This window comes from Lipotes vexillifer, unplaced genomic scaffold (assembly GCF_000442215.2).
Source record: "Lipotes vexillifer unplaced genomic scaffold, Lipotes_vexillifer_v1.1 scaffold982, whole genome shotgun sequence".
Taxonomy (NCBI): domain Eukaryota; kingdom Metazoa; phylum Chordata; class Mammalia; order Artiodactyla; family Lipotidae; genus Lipotes; species Lipotes vexillifer.
The window spans coordinates 2045298-2065707 of record NW_006789467.1 but is presented as its reverse complement, the minus strand read 5'-3'; the positions used below and the strand labels follow the sequence as shown (position 1 = coordinate 2065707).

Here is a 20410-nt window from a genome sequence, read left to right as displayed (position 1 = left end):
ACGGAAGAGTGGGATTAGCGTGGCCGGCTTCAGCAGGAGAGGGAAGAGCCCTCAGTGTGACTGCTGTGCAGCCCAGAGCGGCTCCCAGGACCGGGGTGGGGAGGGAAGCAGGGCCCGGGCCTCCTGCGGCACCCGCAGCCCTCACCCCTCACGGCGCGCGGCCGCATCGCCTCGTCCGGCTGCACTGCCTTGGCACCCATCGGCCTTGCTCCAATTGCACTTTTGCCGGGATTTCCGTTAGACTTTCTGGGGACTTTTTTAATATTCACCGCGGCAGCCTCTACCCACCCCCTCCGCGGACCTGCCTGCTGGGCGGTCCAAGTTATTTTGTTAGCGCTCTAGTTATAACGCTTGGTAGGTGTTGAGTGGTCTGTCCTCACCCCATTTTCACGTAAGTCCCGTTATTGTTCGTGTGCGATTTTAGAATATATGACGTTTTCTGAGAATGTATATGTTGCTTTGGAGCAGAAGTGTTTCTATTACAGAGAAATGAAACTTGGGAGCGAAACAGAACATAAAGGGAAAAGTCCCTAAAGGATCAATCAGCAATTTTAAGAAGCAGAGCAGAACTCCGGGTGAACTTACTTAGTGATTTGCATTGATAAGGTGCTTTGCACACACGGTATCTGTGTTCAAAGGCCCCGCAGGGGTGGGTTCTGCAGCCGCCACTCTCCCCATTTTTCTGAGAACAGAGCTCCGGCTCTCCCCAGCCCCTGTCTGGACTCAGTGTCACTGCCAGGGTGGCTGCCCTTGGGAATCTGCTGCACTTAGAGCACCCTGAGCGCTGGGAATTCTGGTTTCCGAGGCTGAGCGTGTGGCCTGGTCTGAGCCGAGGGCTACAGAGCCGGAGGGGGGGACCCTGGCCCAGAAATAGGCCAGCGCTTGTTAGGCAGCGCTTGGCAAGCCCTCTGTCATGATGTGAGCCCGGGCATCCACAGTGTTCCCTTTAGTTGTGACTGTCTCTCGATCTGGCTCCATAGCTAATGAGCCCCTTGCATGGAGAATGGGTGGGTCCAGCACAGCGGGGGCACAGCCACTTCCCAGAGGGTGGACTCTCCCAGGACACCCCTTTTGTGTGGGCTGGAATTGTTCCTGCTTGCTTGGAGTAATACTGCCGCCTACATTTCCTCTGTTCATCGCCTTCCATTTACTCCTCCTGCACTTGGGGCGGTTGTAGGAAAGGACACGTTCCCGCCTTTCAGGAATGATGTGGGGGGCATGCGCGCACACACGAGGATGCTCTGAGAGCCCCTGGTGCTCGGGGAGCAAAGGAGCGAGGGGTGGGCAGGGTGGGAGTGGGGCGCTCAGGGAGAGGACAGAGGCCCAGCCGGAAGTGGGAGACGAGAGGGTATGGGGGAGGGGAGCGGAGCCCACCACCCCCCGTGAGATGCCAGAGACCCGGGGGTCATGCCCCCAGCCTCCCGCCCGGTGCAGGGACACCGGCCTGCTCTCCCCAGCATCCCTGGCCGTCTCCCACCCGTGCCCGGGTCCAGGCAGTGTCTCGCGGACACGGACTGTTCTGCCATCATGGGGCTGCAGCTCCGGTGCTAAAAGCGTGTCTGCCTTTGGAGCCCACGTCCTCCTGTGGGTCTGGTTGTGTCTGCCAGCAGAAGCGTCTCCCTGCCGCCTTTTAAGGACTGCCTGCCAAGCGGGCAGCAGAGGCCTCTGCTGCTTCCCAGGTGGCCGGCCACGGAGTTGGGGGGTGGAGGATCCCTGGAACGGCTGGCAGCTTTGGCCAGGGCAGAGGGCAGCAGAGCCGGGGCTGGCGGAGGTGGGAGCTGGGATCTGTGAGAAGAACCACGGCGTCCTGAGCAGGAAAGTGACTGCTTTGGGCAAAACCGGAATCAGATCAGGTCGGTGGGTTTGTGTCCTGACTGCAGTTCAGGAGCAGCAGGCCAATCATTTAAGCGTGGGAGCCTCAGCCTCCACATCTGTAGCTGGCGATGGTGCTCTGACCTGGCGAGACGGGGGATGCGCGCGGGCCTGGTGCCTGCAGAGCGGCGCTCAGGCGGGGCGGCTGTGTGTCTGACTGATGTGCCCTGTGCGGCTGGCGGCTGGGGGAGTCTGTAGCCCCCAGCGTGTCATGTGGCCGTGTGGTTCAGAGCTGCTGGGGTGGGTGGGGGGCGTCGGTGATCCCCGTCTTTGCTGCCATCCTGCCCCACGCCAACATCTTCTCGAGTTAACCATTGCAGTAGTTTGCTAACTGCTCTGCTTTCCTTCCGGCTGCCCTGAGACTCAGTCTCCACAGTGAGCTTTACACAGCCGGGACCAGTGCCGTCCCCCCAGTGCGCCTCGAGCCCTCGTGGCAGCCCGCAGCACCTGCGTATCTGAGTATCAAGCCCCAGCCCCTTCCCCCGGCCTGGGGACGGGCCCGCCTCACCCCTCTGCTTCTCTAGGAAGGTGAAACCCTTTCCTGTCTGGAAGCCATGCACATTCTGTTCTCTGCTTAGAATGGCTTCTCCCCGCTTTTCAGAGCCTCCCTGCCCCCTGCACCTCCGGCTCTGCTGCCTGAGAGGCTTCCCTGACACCCTGGGTCCAAGCTCTTCCTGGTTTTCTCTAATCTGCAACCTGTTCCTTTTGGTTTGGCCAGACTCCTTCTGACTTGTGATTGTACCTTGGAGTGTTTACCTGTTTATTTTCTGTCTCTTCCGTTAGCTTCACAGACCCCGAGGGCCGTGATTCTGTTTCCAGTGCCAGCGGAGTGTGTGGTAATACAAGGAAGAACTCTGAATAAAATAATGAGCCAGTAGGGGAGAAAGGCCCTGGTGCAGGGGGTCATGGAGAAGGCTGGGACCAGCTGCTCCCCAAATGAAATCAGCTGCTGTTCCTCATCTAAGAAGATTTAGCGTAAAAGTAGTTTTTCATATGCTCAGGATCCAGCAGTTTTGGGAAGTTCAGATGTGGGTGGATTCCGGTCGTTTTGAACTCTGCCAGGAAGCCACCCCTTGGGATCCCTCTGTGTACAGAGGACTCCGTGTCTAATATTGCTTAGGAAAAAGTCACGTAAAAGAAGCAGCATAGCGACTTCCCTGGTGGTCCAGCGGTTAGGACTCCACGCTCCCAGTGCAGGGGGGCCCAGGTTCGATCCCTGGTCAGGGAACTAGATCCCACATGCCGCAACTAAAAGATGCTGCATGCCTCAACGAAGATCCCGTGTGCTGCAACTAAGACCCGGCGAAGCCAAATAAATAAATAAATAAATAAATATTAAAAAAAAAAAAGGCAGCATAACGTGGTGTAAGGAACAGAGGCCTGAAAGTCCTGACTTATTGGTCTTTGGTTCTTGTATTGCCTTTGTTACTTAAAGACTTTGTATGTCTGGTTCCTCATTTGTAAAATAAGAGAAGTTGGACTAGAAAAGATGAAAGTCCCTTCCAGTTTGTATGAGCACCATGCTTTTGGCTGCAGGTAACAGTGACTTAAGCAATCAAGACCATCAATTATCTCTTGAACTACAGTATGGAGCCATGGTGGTTCTAGGGTTGGTGTAGTGGTTCAAAGACACCATCAAGGACCTGGACTCTTTCCTCCCTTCTGCTTCGCCATTTCCTTTGTTTTCAGGCTCATGCCTCATGGTCACAAGATGGCTGCTGCAGCTCTAGGCATCACAGCCTCCCATAAGAGCATCAAAAGCAGAAAGGGATGAGTATGGGGAGGAGCTCTCCTCGTGTGTCTCTCTCCTTTTATCAAGTAAAACTTTTCCTGGAAGTACCCTAGCAGACTTCCTTTAGTCACATTGGCCAGAACCACCTCCCGTATCCATCCCAGACCATGACTGACAAGAGAATATGGTAACCCCAGATCTAACTCATCCCCCGGGGCTGGTCTGTGTTCAGCTGTACACAGCTCAGTGCAGTTGAGTCCCGTGAACAGTGGAGGCGTGGCTGCCTCGTGGGCCTGAAGTTCTGTGACTCTTAAGTGCTTGGCCTTCAGGTGGCGGTGGCCTTGTTACCCTACAGGGACTGATTGCATTCTTCACGTCTCTGGCAAGGCAATGGCCAGGAATAACATTTTTATAAGGAATGGCTTTACATTCCTGCATGAGGAGGGAAGCAGAAAGGATTTGGAAATAGATGGATTTATTGGCCCAGAAAAGTTCAGCGAGCAGCTGCACCCAGCAGGTCCTCTGTAGTCAAGACCCCACAACTGAGCTGCCCTTGTAGGGAGCAGAGAAGATGAGGGATCACTGTCAGCATGAGGCAAGACCTCAGTTAACTGCCCCCGCAAACTGGACCAGTTCTGCTGCCTGTCCGGCCACAGCATCAGGCATTCCTAATAAGCAGAAGCCCGTTTTAAAGCTGTCTGGTAGCAAGCCAGGAATGTGTTTGTAATGGCCACCTTACTAAGAACCTCCTATGTGCCAGGCACTATGCTAGCTCCTGGGGACACCAAATCAAAGGGACAAGGTCCAAGTCCTTAAAAGGTTGAACACCTGTGAGAGATAAACAAGCTGTATGACAGGTGTGTGTCTGAGGCCAGAGAGTGGGAGAGGCCACCTTCGCCTGCGAAGTGAGCAGGAAAGAAGGTGACCTTTGAGACAGGAGAGCAGCCGGGCCAGGACGCAGCAGCTGTCTGGAACAGCAGGCAGGGGCACTTGGGGCTGTGGCCTGAGGGCTCCGTGGTCCATGCTGAGAAGTGTGAGCTTAATCCTGCAGGCGAAGGAGATCGGACGCTTCCCACAGACGAGTCTTAAGATAATGTGTATCCAGTTGTTACCCAGTTTTCTTCCCAGAGGTTAAGTAAAGATGTTATTTCATTTTTTTCAATACATTATGTTAAATACATATTATGGACCAGTTATGAATAGCAGAGTTTATACCTTTGCTATAAACCATATATGGACTACCTTGTAGCAAAACGTCCAAAATGTGTATTACGATTTTTAGAGAGATTTTAAATAAGATTTAATGGTCTAAAAATTACTAAAAAGGTTTGATGTTTGCTCAGTTCTTTCCCAGTTTTTATCAACTTCGCCGCTAGCCGGGACAGCCAGGGACGCTGCTAGAACTCTCATTCTCCAGCATCTTATCGGGGAATTCAGGGGTAATGACTCTTCCTGGGGTGTTGGTGGGAGACCGACCAGAAGGCTTCTCACCCAGAGTCACCAGGTGGGGCTGCCTGACTCCAGGGGCCTCCGGTCCTCACTTGTTGGGTGTTTGTTCAAGGGCATCTTATCAGTGAAGCCTCCCTGCTTGACCTCTTTAACACTAGTCCCTGTCACAGCTCACCTTCCTCACTCTGCTTTCTTTTTTCACATTACATGTCTCTTTCTAACATACCGTATAATTTACTAACCTATGCTTGTTGTTTATTACGATCTGTCTCCCCTGCTAGAACGTTAAGTCCCTGAGAAGCAGGGGTCTTATGGGTTCCGTTCCCTGGTGTATTTCGACCCCCTAGAACTGTGTCTCATAGGAGGCCTAGACCCAAGGTCATTCTCTGGGCGATTAGAAAGCAGCCTTTAAGAATTCTCCACCTGTTCTCCTCGACCATGATTTGTCATTAGACAGAGGTGAGTTATTAAGAATGAAAACCTTCTTGAGCTTGTTAAAGCAAAGCTGTTTATACCTGTTTGCGAGCTGTTAGTGTTGAGGGTAAAAGGCCACGGTGCCCTCTGAGGCTGAACAGTAGAGGCTGTTAGGGGTAAAGGAACAAAAAGCAGAGGTGGGGTCTTGGACTTTGGTGGCAGAGTGCTGTACGCTGGCGGTAACAGATGCTGTTCTTTTCAACAGGTATAAGAGTCTGGTCACTGGGGCCCGAGCAAGAGGGGTCATTGCTGTCCTCTGGGTCCTCGCCTTGGGCATCGGCCTGACCCCGTTCCTGGGGTGGAACAGTAAAGACCGCGCCACCAATTGCACGGAGCCCCGGGATGGAACCGCCAATGCCAGCTGCTGCCTCGTGAGGTGTCTTTTTGAGAACGTGGTCCCCATGAGCTACATGGTGTACTTCAATTTCTTCGCGTGCGTCCTGCCCCCGCTGCTCATAATGCTGGTAATCTACGTCAAGATCTTCCTGGTGGCCTGCAGGCAGCTCCAGCGCATGGAGCTCATGGACCACTCGAGGACCGTCCTCCAGCGGGAGGTCCATGCGGCCAAGTCCCTGGCCATGATTGTTGGGATCTTTGCTCTGTGCTGGCTGCCGGTACATGCCATCAACTGTGCCTCGCTCTTTCAGCCAGGCTGGGCCAAGGAGAAGCCCACGTGGGCCATGAACACGGCCATCCTCCTGTCGCACGCCAACTCGGTCGTCAATCCCATTGTCTACGCCTACCGGAACCGAGACTTCCGCTACACTTTCCACAAAATCATCTCCAGGTATGTCCTCTGCCGGACAGACGTCTGCAAGAGTGGGGATGGGCAGGCAGGGGCGCAGCCTGCTCTCCAGGTGGGCCTGTGACCTAGGCTCTGGCCTCTTCAAGGAGAAGGCACAAGTTCAGTAACAAAGGGACAGGGCATGGCTGGCGGATTCTCACTGGAAGGACGGCTACACCTCACAGGCCAGCAGGTGGCCTCTTCAGAGCACTTCCCCGGGGGTACCACGTCCCCAGTTAATATGCACACGTTACTAGTAGGTTCCGAGGGTCGGCAGATGTGTTCACGGTTCTCTGGCCGCTCTTGCTGATGAAGCCGACGACTTGAATGGATGGTAAAAGAAAGTTTTTTGTTTTTAAGAGTCTACTCTTTCGTGGTAGAAAATGACTGAAACTATTTTACTGTGAAACACTGTGAACTATTACAGTACAAATACTTTTTAACTTAGCAGGCAATGGAAAAAGTTGGACATACTAAAAATATATACTTGTTCTGAGGAAGGTGACCAGGAAAATTAAAAGTATAATTCTTCAATCAAGACCCTGCCATATTAGGGAAATGACAGTCTCATAAGTTCTTAAGTAGAATGTCATCAGATGACAGGTTTGATAACAGTCTTTTCCATGTACAGCAAACTACCCTAAAGGAAGAAACTGGAGAAGTGGGATCCCTCTGCCACCAGATTCTGTTTCCCCCTTCCTAGATAGTGAATTTTACTTCTCTCCCAAGTTTGTCCAAGTTGCTGGAATCCAAAGTGAAAATTTTACTAAGGAAAGTTAGAAAATTGTGTTTATGTATGAGGTGAAATAAAAATAAAACTTAAAAAAAAAAAATACAGTTTAGGGTGCTGCGCCGGCTTGCTGTGCAGAGCTCACCTACCTTCCGTTCTTTATCCTGAAATAAGTTTACACCGAGCCCAAGTTTGCCAAGTAGCACAGTCTTGATAGGTTTTATTCGCCACACCTCGACCTAAGAGAAGGCTCTGCCACCACAGAGCCCTGTGCCATCTGCGGCCTTTCCCACAGTCATTCATTAGCACCTCACATTGCGGGGCACAGGACTGGGGGCTGTCTGAGGCTGCAAAACCATCTATTTCACCTGTCTGGTCGCTGACTCGATTCCTTCAGCAGTAACCCTGCGAGCATGTTGCAGGCTCACGAACCCCTAGAGAGACAGGGAGAGCCTGTCCTTCTAGGACCCTGTTCCAGCTGCGGACAGCCTTCCCCATGAAAAGTTCCTGTCCTGTGCCGAAATCTGTCTCGTGTTCCTTTTCATCCCTCATTGCTCCTTTGCTCTCTCTTGGGGTCCGGATGCGTCCCGTTGATCTCCCTCCCGACATCCTCTTGGGATCTCTCAGCCTTTTCTTCCTCAGACTGGGAATCCCCAGCAGCGTCTCCGGCTTCCCTCATCTGGCTTGTTACAAAGCTCAGAAGGGCACGCAGAGCAAACCGGCACTTCCTTGTCCTAGGTGCTACCTTTCTCACAATACAGCCTATTTAATCAGCTGTTTTGGCCTCAACACCACAGATTCTGCAGCTCACTGAAACCAGAACCCTGATGGCTTTTTGTCTTTGCTGCCATTTAGCCACATCTCCGCTCTAACCTTCTACTGCAGTTTTCTGGGCCCAAGAGAAAGGACTGATGCTTATTTATCTATGAACTTCAGCTTGCTCTTTCACCTACCGCTCCAACCTCCTAAAAATGACTAGTACTCTAGTCACTTAAGAGTCTGACTGATTATGACCATGACATGATGTTAGGCTTTGGAGTCTAAAACGCTTGATTCCATCTGGAAATTTTCTACACAAGGGGCTTGGAGGCTGGTGCAGACTTTTCACGAGGGCTTCAAACCATACACACATCCTGGGCCCAACCCACAATGCCTCCTGCAGCCCAAGGGGAAGGGACAGCGACAGGAAGTCTGGTTCACGTCTCCGCCGCGTGAATCACGTGTGGCCAGTCACGTGTGTCCTGGACAGGACTCCTGTGTTGAAGGACAGTGTGATGCTCCATCTGCGCCATTTATGATGCTTCCTGTGTCTTTTCCATCAATAATACATCAGTCAGTTGCTTGTCAGAGACGCTCAGCTGCTGACAGGTCCTCATAACCTGACTAAGATAAACTGCCAAGAGGTGCTTGCACTGGAACACAAAACACACAAACCAGTTAGAAACTGGAGGGGCCGGACTAACCCAGACCTCTCACCACCATCACATGTAGCAGGAAAGGAGTGGGGCACACAGACTGTGCGCCTCTCACTCACTGTCTGAAACTGCAGACAAAGATGAGACCTTCTAGGAGGCAGTGGGGACAAAGGAGGTTTTCCTTTGCCTGTTGTTTGGAGCAACAGTTTAGATCCAGCTTGGTACAGGTAAAACCAAGGAAAAACTGAGACAGGCTCTTTATTTTAGTCCTAAATTATATTTCTTTCTTCCTCGCCTTCAGAAAGCTGTTAATAGTAATGGTTAACGTTCCTTGAGGTACTGTGCTAAGTGCTTCTTAAAGTTTATCTCACTTAATAAGAGAATTATTTAATAATGCGATAATAAGATTATCTCATTTAAGCCCCCCAGGGGGACAGGTCTTATCCCCATCTTACACACATGCTCAGTCTACAGTGTAGTCCCTTCACCGCTATTAGACTTCCGGGGCGCGGTGTCGGGGGCGGGGGCAGGGGTGGCAGGACCCTCACAAAGCTCGGCCTGTAACACCTCTGGGGAGAGGACCTGTGCTGGACCTTGTATCATAGCACACACAGCTTAGGTTACTGGAGGGCCTGCCTGAACCCTGTCATTTTACAGGTGAAATCAGCTGTGAATGTGGCTTCTTGTACAATGGGACATTCAACCTGCCACCCAGTTCCCGAGGTGTGTAATTAACAGTGTAAAAGCAAGGGGAAGAATTCAGCGGGTGCTATAATTTTCTTCCTTTGGCAAGACTTAAAACATAGCTACCTGCTCTCGGCTGGGTAGTGCTTTCTCCTGTGGAATCAGGAGTTTTGTGAGTGTGTCTTGTTCCTGCTTGATGCCCTGGACTCCGTGAAGTCAACAGAGGCACCGGTGTGCTCTCCTGCCCCCGGGAGAGTCGAGCGTGGCCAAGTGCCAGGCTGTCTCATGGGGAGTGGGAAGAAACACCTCAAGGCTGGACGTGGAGCTGGGGGTGTGCAAAGCTGCCAGCATCAATTTAGTTCATATTTCTATTGGGCCGACTGGTTCCCCAGTTGCCAACTTTGGGGATTACCTGTTGCCCTCCCCACAGCTTCATCTGTGACCTTTTAAATTAAAATGGGAAATTGGTGCAGTTCTAAAACTGACACTGCATTTTGGGAGGGTAAACCCAAAAGAGAGGACTAACTGAAGTCAAAGAGAAGAAACTACTATCTGTTTCCACATGTAGTAAAACCCCCATTTGGTGCAGCTCTTAAACGGCGCAGCGAGGGCTCTCACTCTCTCTCCTAGCTCAGCCGCAGTTGGGGGGGCCCTTCCCATCCTCACCAGGAGGCTGTCACCCTTCCGCAGCACTGAGAAGGCAAATGCCGGACACGAACAGTAATGACAAGAGGCCAAACACACGTATGTTCTACCGGAACTTCCAAGTACCTAGAAGGGAAAGGACAGATGGGATCAGACTTGGAGAGGCGTGCTGGAAAACCATCCCCTTCCCCCGAATTCATCTGCCTGACGACTCGGAGCTGCTCTGCGCTGGGAAGAACCGTAGGAACATCTTCCGCAGAAGTGGAAACTCGACTTCCCTGCCTGCGGGACCTTCCCGCTGCCTTAGGGCTCTGCCCTGAGGACTCCACAGGACTCAACGGAAGCGTTTCGGGTGGGTTACACCATCCCTGTGGCCGGTGATTCAGAGGGCCCACTCCGGGCTGACTACAAAGAGGCAGAGGAGAGAAGCCCCTCATCTGCACTTCATCGTGGTGTTTCTCAGCCTCTGGTATTTCACAGCATGTGTGTAAACGTCTAAAGCTTCCACCACACGTGTGAAGGGAGTCTGAAAACAGGTGAAGGCTTGGCGGTGAGGCAGAAAGACAGGTCTTCAGAAGAAAACGGGAAAGGGCTCCTGAAAAGCATCTGAGAACAGGAGGAACATAGGAAGCAGAGAATTTTGTAACGGGATGATCGGGCGGCTGTCTCGGAGCGCGGTAAGCCCAGATCTGCCTGTTCCCCAGCAGGATGGAAGGAGCGCATAGATACGAGGGCTGGGAACACGCCCGTCCAAGAGCAGACGGCCTGCTGTCAGTCAAGTGGTGAGGAGAGGCCGTCCAGGGAAGTGATGCTGCATCTGGAGTGTGACTGGACAAACGGAGAAATCGCCTATTTATGTCTCCACCACGAAGCGGCCAAAGACACAGCTGAGGGCTTCATTCCTACAGTTAAATCTGCAGGGCTTCCCTGGTGGCAGTGGTTAAGAATCCGCCTGCCAAACGCCCGTCCAAGAGCAGACGGCCTGCTGTCAGTCAAGTGGTGAGGAGAGGCCGTCCAGGGAAGTGATGCTGCATCTGGAGTGTGACTGGACAAACGGAGAAATCGCCTATTTATGTCTCCACCACGAAGCGGCCAAAGACACAGCTGAGGGCTTCATTCCTACAGTTAAATCTGCAGGGCTTCCCTGGTGGCAGTGGTTCACCCCCCCCCTGCCAATGCCCGGGACACGGGTTCGAGCCCTGGTCCGGTAAGATCCCACATGCCGCGTAGCAACTAAGCCCGTGCGCCACAACTATTGAGCTTGTGCTCTAGAGCCCACGAGCCACAACTACTGAGCCTGCGCTCTAGAGCCCGTGAGCCACAACTACTAAGCCCGCGAGCCACAACTACTGAAGCCCGCGCGCCTAGAGCCCGTGCTCCGCAACGAGAAGCCACCACAATGAGAAGCCCACGCACCGCAACGAAGAGTAGCCCCCGCTCGCCGCAACTAGAGAAAGGCTGCGCGCAGCAACAAAGACCCAACGCAGCCAAAAATAAATAAATACATAAATAAATAAATAGATAAATAAACACTCTGCAAACTGTTGGCAAAAGGAGCGTCCTGGGCACGCGGCGCCACCCCGAGGGCTAGCTCACATGAACCGCAACTTAGGGATTGCCACAGGGCTCCCACGTTTTGCAGGCTCTGAGGTGGCCATCTACATGAAAAGGCCAGGACTTAAAAAGCAACAAATGCCAGAGCTCCTCTTTCTCCTCACGAAGAATAAAGCAGCAGGTAAGGCTTCAACCGAGCAACAGCAGTGTTCAGGCATGTGCTGTGCCTGTTTGTCAAATGTCCTGGCATTCACGTGACGCGGCCATGTCGCTAAGGTTTCTTGACCAAGTCAGGAGAATTCCTTGGGGGCTGCAAGATTACCAGAAATGGCCCATGACTGGGTAAGAAGATGCCTACTGTTCCCATTAAAAATTTCAGCCCCAGTTACAAATCAGGTGTGAAGAAAATCACATGTTACAGATTTCCAGTCCTGGGGCGCTGACGTGTTTTCGGTGGTGGACGCTGAGAATGACTGCAGGAATCTCCCCAGTGTCTGGAAAACACAGGCTGAAGGGAGAGCATTAAAGCAGATTGTTTCCCACTGAGTCCTGCAAGAAAACCCATCAACATCCAGCAGTGACACCAACAATTCTTGCGTCTCCAAACTGTCACCAATGAATAAAAACCTTCAGATTTCCTCTTCTCTCTGGATTTACATTTAACTAGGCATAAGCCTCTGGAATTCTGCACTGACAAGTTCCTTCTTATGGTGGGTCCCCAGCCCATTAGAATACTCTCTGGATGAAGCTGAGTGCCGGTAACTCAGGGACGGGGAGAGTTTCTACAGGAGGTCCCCTTGCTGATCCTTTCAAAGGCTGGCTAGGACTCAAAACGTTCAGCCGCCCGAGGCAGTGAATACTGTATACGAACAGTCAGCTCTGAATTTGCTTCGTCTTTATCGAGCAGTGGACAACTAACGAACCCAATAATCAGGCAGAGATCTGAGTTGGATACGTTTAGAACTAGAAATTGACCTCAGGGACCATCTACTTCACTTCCTTCACCCTTCAATGGAAAAACCCCCTCCTCTCACGGGAAATGCTCCCAGTTCAGCCGCTCAGAGCCTGGAATGTTTATCCCCAGAAGGAGAGAGCTTTTAAAAAAAGAAATGCAGGAAAGAGGATACTCAAACCCAGGCTGGACTTGTGTGCACCTTGCCTGGAGGAAGTCTGCTACGGTTTCAGTGAGGTTCTAAGGTGACTGACCCACCTGCATGGTCATCCACTCACAAGGACAGTTTTACTTTATGGCTGCTCCAAGCCTCTTAGCATCCATCACAGTGGTGAACTGTATTATTTACTGTTCCCCGAGTTCGGTGCCTCTCTCGGAAAGAGGATTATACATTCCCGCCCTATTAGATACAGGCTGACTGTGTGACCTGCCTTAGCCAGTAAAATGTGAGTAGCCAAGCAGAAACGTTAAAAATGGGTGCATACTATGTCCTCTTTTCTTTCTGCTGTGAGATCCGCAATGTTCCAGACAGGGGCTGCTCCATCGACTGGGACCCCGACTGAAGATGTTTTGGAGCAGAGCTGCAGTTGACTCTTAATGGAGATGTATAGTGAGTGAGATACAAACTTTGTTTTGAAATTTGGGGGTCATTGTTACCACAGCCTGACTTATTTAGCACCTCCTGACTGACGCACCGCCGTCAGTGGATGGACCAAAGTTTATCAGAAAAAGCAAGTCAGGTAACAAGGTCAGTGTGACTTTAGGATAATTTCCACTAGACCTGGAGGGAGTGAGGTATTAGAAGGTTGCCCTATGGAACGATAAGTAGCAGGGCCAGAAGGCAATGTCTGACTCAGCTTTTATCATCTCACAGGACCTCTTCCTATGTTACTACATACAGTGGAACCACTAAGGTTGATTTGAGGGCGTCTATAAGATTTCTACAGCCTCATTTAATTCAGAGTCCAAGCTGACAGCCACAATTCTAAGTTAGCATTTTTATGACGAATAAAGCAACATGATGTAATACAGAATGTGAATGATGAAAATTAAACAAGTCACAGTGATCCTGGGAGGAACAAAGAAGTCAACAATAACTGAAATATTTCAGAGTCTTTAAGATTTTAACTAACAGTGAGATCCCAGAACTAGAGGGCAGCTGGGACTCTGCTTGTGCAGGTCAGGGGTTCTGCTGACGTTGGAACTGGGACAAAAAATCCGAAACTAAAAGACATGGGAAAACTCCGAGGCCCTCCCCGTTGAGGGTATTTTAGCTACATAAAAACCAAAAATAAATACTCTAGAAAGAAGATGGAAACCCTTCCTCAGGTACGAACAGTATCACTTATTAAGTGCCGATTATTCATCTATGAAGCTCACCACGAGGAAATTCTCATCAGCAGCGCCTCTTTTAAGTAAACACAACCCAGAGTTTCAGCTGCAGCCTTCAGCATGGATCACCCAGCTTACTTCACGCAGAGATGCGGGAGGACGTGCCAGGCTGGCCGCGCCACCCTGCAGTGTGGAACAGCAAGGAAGTTCACTAGGCAAAGCCAGCCATGTACCCAAGAGGCTCTGCCCAGTCACTCACTCACTAAGAATGAGTCAACGCGGTCTTAACTCTGAGAAGGTCATCATAAAGAAACCAGAATCCAAACACTGAAAAACCCTTCCTTCCTGGTCTTCAGCAAGGCCTGGACTAAAGACAAGAGCTGACAGCTTCCTTTTCACTCCTTCCAAGCCAGACACAAAATTTTGGAGACCACTGCTGCTGTTTAATTTCATTCACAAGATTCCCTTTGCTCAATCCCAGCGGCAGGTACCACTGTCTAATGTAGCTAAACTGGGGGTGGGGAGTGTGGCCCACTGCTGATGTACAGACAGGCAGTGTAGGATGGCCTTTACACATCCCCACTGCCGGAGGTGACTGTTAATTTTCTGCACCTCAGTTTTCGGCACAATGAATATCTTTCCGGGCCTTTGGTGAGAATTATCAATACATGAAAGTAATTCGGAGTCTGATAAGAGTCTGATCTGTTACTTTACAAATCTACCTACCTTCAGCTCCAGTGGGCAAAACTAAGGTCCAAGTAAACTGCCTGAATTTAGCAGTTTGGCCTTCGTGAACACTTCTTGACAACAATTTTGACAGATCATTTCTATGAGATGAATCTGGACATGTGGAAGGACCTCAAAATACATTTTGGTTTTTGCTTGTAAGCAAGAGATAATGTAACAAGGTGATGGAGTCAGCGCTTTTCGGGGGGGTGGGTGGGTGGGAAAGTACCTCTAGTATTAAATGACAGGAAGGCAAAAGTTGGCTGTGCTCCGTCAGACCAGAGAAGAGAGCCTCTCTGCGTCACTGCTGGTTCCACACATTGCTACCAGGTAGAGCTAACAGGTCATGTTTATCTTATTTTAACTACTCATACTCTAATTTTACCAAGTTGGGTCAAATGCTTTTCAAAAGCCCATGAAATACTCAGGGCTGGTCACCAGCTTTCACAGAGATTCATGAGAACATTTTGTCCCACGGGGATTCTGTTGAGATAATCCCCACCTCTAGGTCTCTACCTGGTAAACACGCCTCCCACTGGGTGATGAGATTAAGGTGACGGACTGGCGATCAACGAGGTCCAAGGCCTGGACGGCGGATGAGCCAAAGACAAACTTCAGCCTGGGGAGCAGAGAAGCTTCAGGATAGACGGCTGGACTCAAGCCACCTCTGCGACTTGACCCAAAGGATCGCCATCGGCAGTTTTTAAAAATTCAGTTCATTTTAATTTGGGAAAAAAAAAAAAAAGGTGACAATACAGCAAAACCCCATGTAATCAACCCCCCAGAATAAATGTTAACATGACCCCATGTAATCAACCCCCCAGAATAAATGTTGACATGTTGTTTGGATAAAGAAGTCCTCTTTATACTTCAGTCTTTCCTATTCGTCCCAACTTCCTTCATCCCCGAGGCAACCACATGCATCTGATGGTTTCCTCCCTATTCATGTTTTTATATTTTATAATACATAGTGCATGTGTGTGTGTGCATACATATATATACACACATACATATATACATATGGTATCGTTTTATAAGTTTTAAAACAAAAGGTATATGGTAGCCTTTTTTGGCAACTTCTTTTTCCCACTCAGTGTACTTCTGAGAATGATGCATGTATATATTTGTGTGTATATATATATATTTTTTTAACTTTTGAATAATATTCTATTGTATGTACATAATACATTTTATGTTTTAAATACTCTTATTTTTTTAAGTACTCTATTGATGGACATTCTGAATGTTTCCATTTGACACTATTATGAATACTCAGTTATCCCCGTACATGCCCCCTGGGGCACATATATGAGCGTCCTTCCTGGTTATGTAAGTGAAAGCGGAACTGCTGGGTCTTAGGATATATGCAGTTTTCAGTTTTAATGGGCGCTGCCAACAGCTTCCCACCACGGAAACAGTGCTCCCCCTAGCGCCATATGAGAGTTCTATTTCCTTCTCATCCTCACCAACACCTGTATTGTCAGGCCTTTTCATGCTTGACCATCTGATGGGTGTTAAATTTGTTCTTTATGGATCAGTAATAAAGGCTATCCAGCTGTTAAATGATGTACCAGAAAAACTGTGATATGTGGGAAAATTCTTACAATATGTTAGGTGAGAAGGTCGGGCACCGTATTTTATATCTAGAAACTCTCCATCATGTTAAAAATTTTTTTCTTAAGAAAATCTACAATTACCTCAAAATAAAACATTACATTGGAAAAAAAAAAGGCGATAAACCAAATTTTAACAGTGATTATCATTGGCTTGTATGATTATTGATGCTTTTGATGTTTTATTTCCAAGGACTTCATTTATTTATTTACAAGTATGGGTTATTTTTATAAACTGGAAGATAAAATGGCTGGGTTGAACTAAAACTAAAAAGTTAATGTTTTAAAGAACCCTTAGGATTTGACACGAAATAAGAAGACAGCACTACTAAGGCTTTAAAATTAAAACGTTCAACTTCTGCATTTTCTAACAAAGTAGTCTGTGACTATAACAAACTGTTAGAATGGGAAAAGTGTTTAAAATTAAACATAGGATGATTGTCTATGGGCAAAGAAAACTAAAGACATAAAATCTGGGAATAACTTTATCAATCAGAGATAATTCCAATTAACTTTAAAAATGGATCTAATAAGAATTTTTTTAACCTGCCTTGTCTGCTTCATAACATATTGTGAATATCTCAATGCACTTTTAACCACTTTTAATGGTTATAAAGAATTCCACTGTAAAGATCAATTACTTTTATTTTCCCCAACTCTATTTTTTGGATAATTAGAGTTTATTAAATTTAATTTGAATAATTAGATTGTTTCAAGGTGTTTTTTTCTTTTTGCTACCATAAACAATAGTGGATGAATGTGCTCACTGTAAAGTCTTTAAACATCCATGATTAATTCCCTGAGATACAGTCTTATAAGTGGAATTTCTGGGTCAAAGAATATGTATATTTTAAAGCTCCTGTTCCCAGTTGCCAGTTTACCTTCCAAGTTACACTCCTACCATCAGGATATCAGTTATCCTTTTCTCCATGTTCTTGCCAACATCTGGAAGATTCTTACCAACATCTTTTCTGTGATACCCAGGTTTTATAGATGGGAAGTTATCTAATTATTTTAATTTGTATTTTTATGATCACTAGTAAAATTTAGCTTTTTGTCAAAGCTTTTGGTAACTTGAATTCTTTTATTATTTGCCTATTTTCTTTGTTTTAAATGTAGTAATTTTTTTCATAATGTACAATCTTTGTAAAAAATTTAAGAAATAGAGAAAAAGTTAAAGCCCTTTTCTAAATTGCACCTCCTTCCTCCCCCCTAAGATAACCTCTGGTATAAGTTGGTGTATATCCTTCAGGAGTTTTTAAATATAAATGTTTATGTGCAGTTAAATGTTTAGTTATTCCTAGGTAGCTTTCACTTTTTTCTTGCTATTGAGAATGTAATTAATGTTTGAACTTTGTGTATGAAGGAAAATAATTATTAGTTTCTGTATTTAAAAAAAAAACACTTTATTCTCTTGGTGTTTAAAAAGTAGTTATGTCCCCTACAAATAATGACAATTGTCTCTCTTTGCAGATAGGCATACAGCTGACTCTTGAACAATACGGGGATTAGGGGCACTGACCCTCTGAGCAACTGAAAATCTGCATATAACTTTAAGCTGCTCTCCATATCTATGGTTTAACCAGCCTCACATGGTATAGCACTGCAGTATGTATTTACTGAAAAAATCACTATGTGTGGACACACATAGTTTGTTTTGCGTTGTTCAAGGATCAAGTGTACTTCTCATTTTTTCATGTGTTCGTGTAACAGCTACAACTTTTAAAGCAATGTTAAAGTGGCAATTAGGACAATAAGGGAATGCCTTGTACTGTCAAATACAGTGTTGGTTATTCACTTGAGACAGATTTTTAATCATGTAAAGAAAATATTGTTCCTAGTTTAGTAAGAATATTTTTTAAAAATCAAGAGTTGATGCTGAAAGAATTTGGCTTTTAAAAAACACATTCATGATTTAAAAAAAAAAAAACCCAAATACAACAGGATATATACTTACGATAACAGATGCTCATCAGGAACTGTAAAACAGGAATGGAAAGGTTAATTGTGTCAAACCAGTGACCATAGACAAAAACATCTTAAAGAGAGTATAAACAGGGGCTTCCCTAGTGGCGCAGTGGTTGAGAGTCCGCCTGCCAATGCAGGGAACACGGGTTCGAGCCCTGGTCCGGGAAGATCCCACGTGCCGCGGAGCAACTAAGCCCGTGCGCCACAACTACTGAGCCTGTGCTCTAAAGCCTGCGAGCCACAACGAGTGAAGCCCGTGCACCGCAACAAAGACCCAACGCAGCCAAGATAAATAATTTTATCAAAAAAAGGAGAAAAGACTATAGCCAAAAAGACTTTTGTGTAAGGTGGTGAATTGAACATAGGCATCAAATTTTACTCCTTCCCAATATTCTGCTAAACAATAATAAAAGGATTTTTTAAAAAAGCATAAACTCCCCAGGATGAGGACGGGGAGAAACACAGCTGGAAAATAATTTACAAGACCTGAGAACACTGAATCCTAAGTGAGCAATGGGAGAGCCGAGTGTAAATCAGAGCCTGATTTACCCTTCAGAATCTAGTACCCCCTCCTGCTAAAAAAAACCTCAGAAACTGGTGGCACCAGATGGCTCTGGAGTGGGAAGGAAGCAGGGGGGCTAAAATAAAGACTCTTTGAAAGAAAGTTTAAGAAGTTAGAAGGTAGCAGAATAACGCTTTCAGATGTCTGAAGAAATGGTATTTCCAACATATAATTCAATACCTAGCCAAACTATCAATTAAGTGTGAGGATAGGAAAAGAACTTTTTCAGGTATGTAAAGCCTCAAAAAGTACATCTCGTGCTCTTCTTCAGGAAGGTACTAGAGTATGTGCTCTATAAAATTAGCAAACTGAGAAAAAGAAAATTGTAGGGTGAACTAAATATAAGGCTCAACTTAGGTAAAGGGAATTCCCCAGACAATAATGGTGAAGGGAGATCTCAAGAGACAGCCAGCCCATAGGAGAGCACACCTGAAGGCTCTAGGAGAGACTCCTGCAGGAACATGAAATTGATAAAACATCACATTCACCTGAACATCTTGAGTAGCGATTTAGAACACTGGTAAAAGAGTCTGAGGTTGAATTAGGGATACATAAAAAAGTAAACACAAGTATGACAGTTTTGAGAGAAAGCAGAAAGTTACAGGAAAGGAAACGTAATCCTAGCTTCCTGCATGGCTCAGCTGTGACTCAATTTTACATCATCACAAGTGTAAACTCAGTATTGACCTAAAGAAATTATCGTTGAAGGGTGGGGGTCAGGAAGAGTGTATGACTAACTAGAACAAAGATTTTTAAATAGCAGGAAACGGTTCTGCTGAAAATAAACGTGAGTCAGTGGTAGTGGTCGCTCTGAGTCCTGAGCATCAGGGGCACCTGCAGGCCCCCTTCAAGACTCTCAGTGTATGGATTAATCCATTCAGACACAGAGCCCATCTCGGGCAACCACTGTTTGAGCTGACAACAGACAGGCTTTCCCCCCCCACCCTTTCTGGGATCAGAACATGTTTGAATACCTGGCTGGCCTAATCTTTTAAGCACATATACTGCTTTAGTTTTAACTGAAATGAGAAAAGTTGGCTTCCTTTTCTCAATTCTTTAAAAACAGTAACTCAAGATAAATCCTTTCAAAGTGCGGTCCTTTTCAAACAAAAGCTATCCAAGTGAACCAGCAGGGGCAGTTCTGAGGTCTAATCTATTTATTCAATGACCATTCGGACGCTGGTTGCCCAATTCTCATGCAGATGCACTTCGATCAGGACCCTCTCAATACCGGTGTGTGCTGCGAACGCCCAGGGATGCGGGAACCTGGTCACAGAGCATCCTCTGCTGGTCAAAGGAAAACAGGTACAGCCACAGCGTCCAGAACCGCCCCCGCCCACCCCAAGTCGCTGCGTCTGCAGCCGGGTTTGCGGCCCTGAAATATTCGCTCGTTGAACAGGGTGTAGGAGAGGATTCGTTTAGAGCGAACACAGATTTTGAGAAGGAAGGGCTACTGACGAGGTCAATAGAAACCTCCCTCGTAGGGGCCAGCAACCCCGCCCCGGTACCCCGGGTTTCCGCCCCCGCCGGCGCCGCCGCATAAGCCTCCAGCCCGTACTCGGCGCGCCGTCCCGCGCCGCCGCCGCCATCTCGCTCAGCAGCTCCTCCACCACTGCCGGCAGCATGAGGGCCCGCGCCGCCACCGCCATGACCGGTACCGCGCTAGCCGGGGCGTGGCGGACGCGGTGACGTCAGTGCGTCCCGACCAATCGGCGGGCGCTCGGCCCCGGGGGGGCGGGACTTCCCGGGCAGGACTTCCGGGACCCGGACCGCAGTCCGCAGAAGACGCGGGGGGCCATGCACCGGCTCCTGGGCGCGGGTCTGGCCCTACGCCTCCTGCGGGTGGCGGGGCGGCGGGGCCGGGGCTGCCCGGCGCTCCCGCTGCCGGGTCCGGCGGGAGGCCGAGCGCCCGCGGCGG

The 20410-nt window shown here is 48.4% G+C and overlaps 2 protein-coding genes across 2 annotated transcripts in view; one reads left to right on the top strand and one right to left on the bottom strand.

Annotated features, from left to right (window-relative positions):
* Positions 1-6396, top strand: part of ADORA2B (adenosine A2b receptor) — a 23109-nt gene extending 16713 nt beyond the window's left edge. The window contains exon 2 of the mRNA XM_007462664.1: positions 5733-6396. Within this exon, the coding sequence (XP_007462726.1) occupies positions 5733-6396 (664 nt within the window). The remainder of the gene's footprint in view (positions 1-5732) is intronic.
* A 1937-nt stretch (positions 6397-8333) lies between these two features.
* Positions 8334-20141, bottom strand: ZSWIM7 (zinc finger SWIM-type containing 7). The gene is made up of 5 exons (XM_007462675.1): positions 20051-20141; positions 17920-17941; positions 14866-14968; positions 9807-9911; positions 8334-8453 (listed from the first exon to the last, which is right to left on the bottom strand). The coding sequence occupies exons 1-5, from the start codon at positions 20139-20141 to the stop codon at positions 8334-8336; spliced, it is 441 nt and encodes a 146-aa protein (XP_007462737.1).
* Between the last annotated feature and the right edge of the window lie 269 nt (positions 20142-20410).

Excerpts from the sequence above, each read along its gene's own strand:
- ZSWIM7 (XM_007462675.1), bottom strand. The coding sequence starts at position 20,141 with ATGGCGGTGGCGGCGCGGGCCCTCATGCTGCCGGCAGTGGTGGAGGAG. Across the intron at positions 14,969-17,919 it reads CCTGATGAGCATCTGTTATC|GCTGAAGTTTGTCTTTGGCT; the intron begins GTAAGTATATAT and ends TCTGCTCCCCAG. Across the intron at positions 9,912-14,865 it reads GTGGGAGGCGTGTTTACCAG|GTACTTGGAAGTTCCGGTAG; the intron begins GTAGAGACCTAG and ends TTTCCCTTCTAG.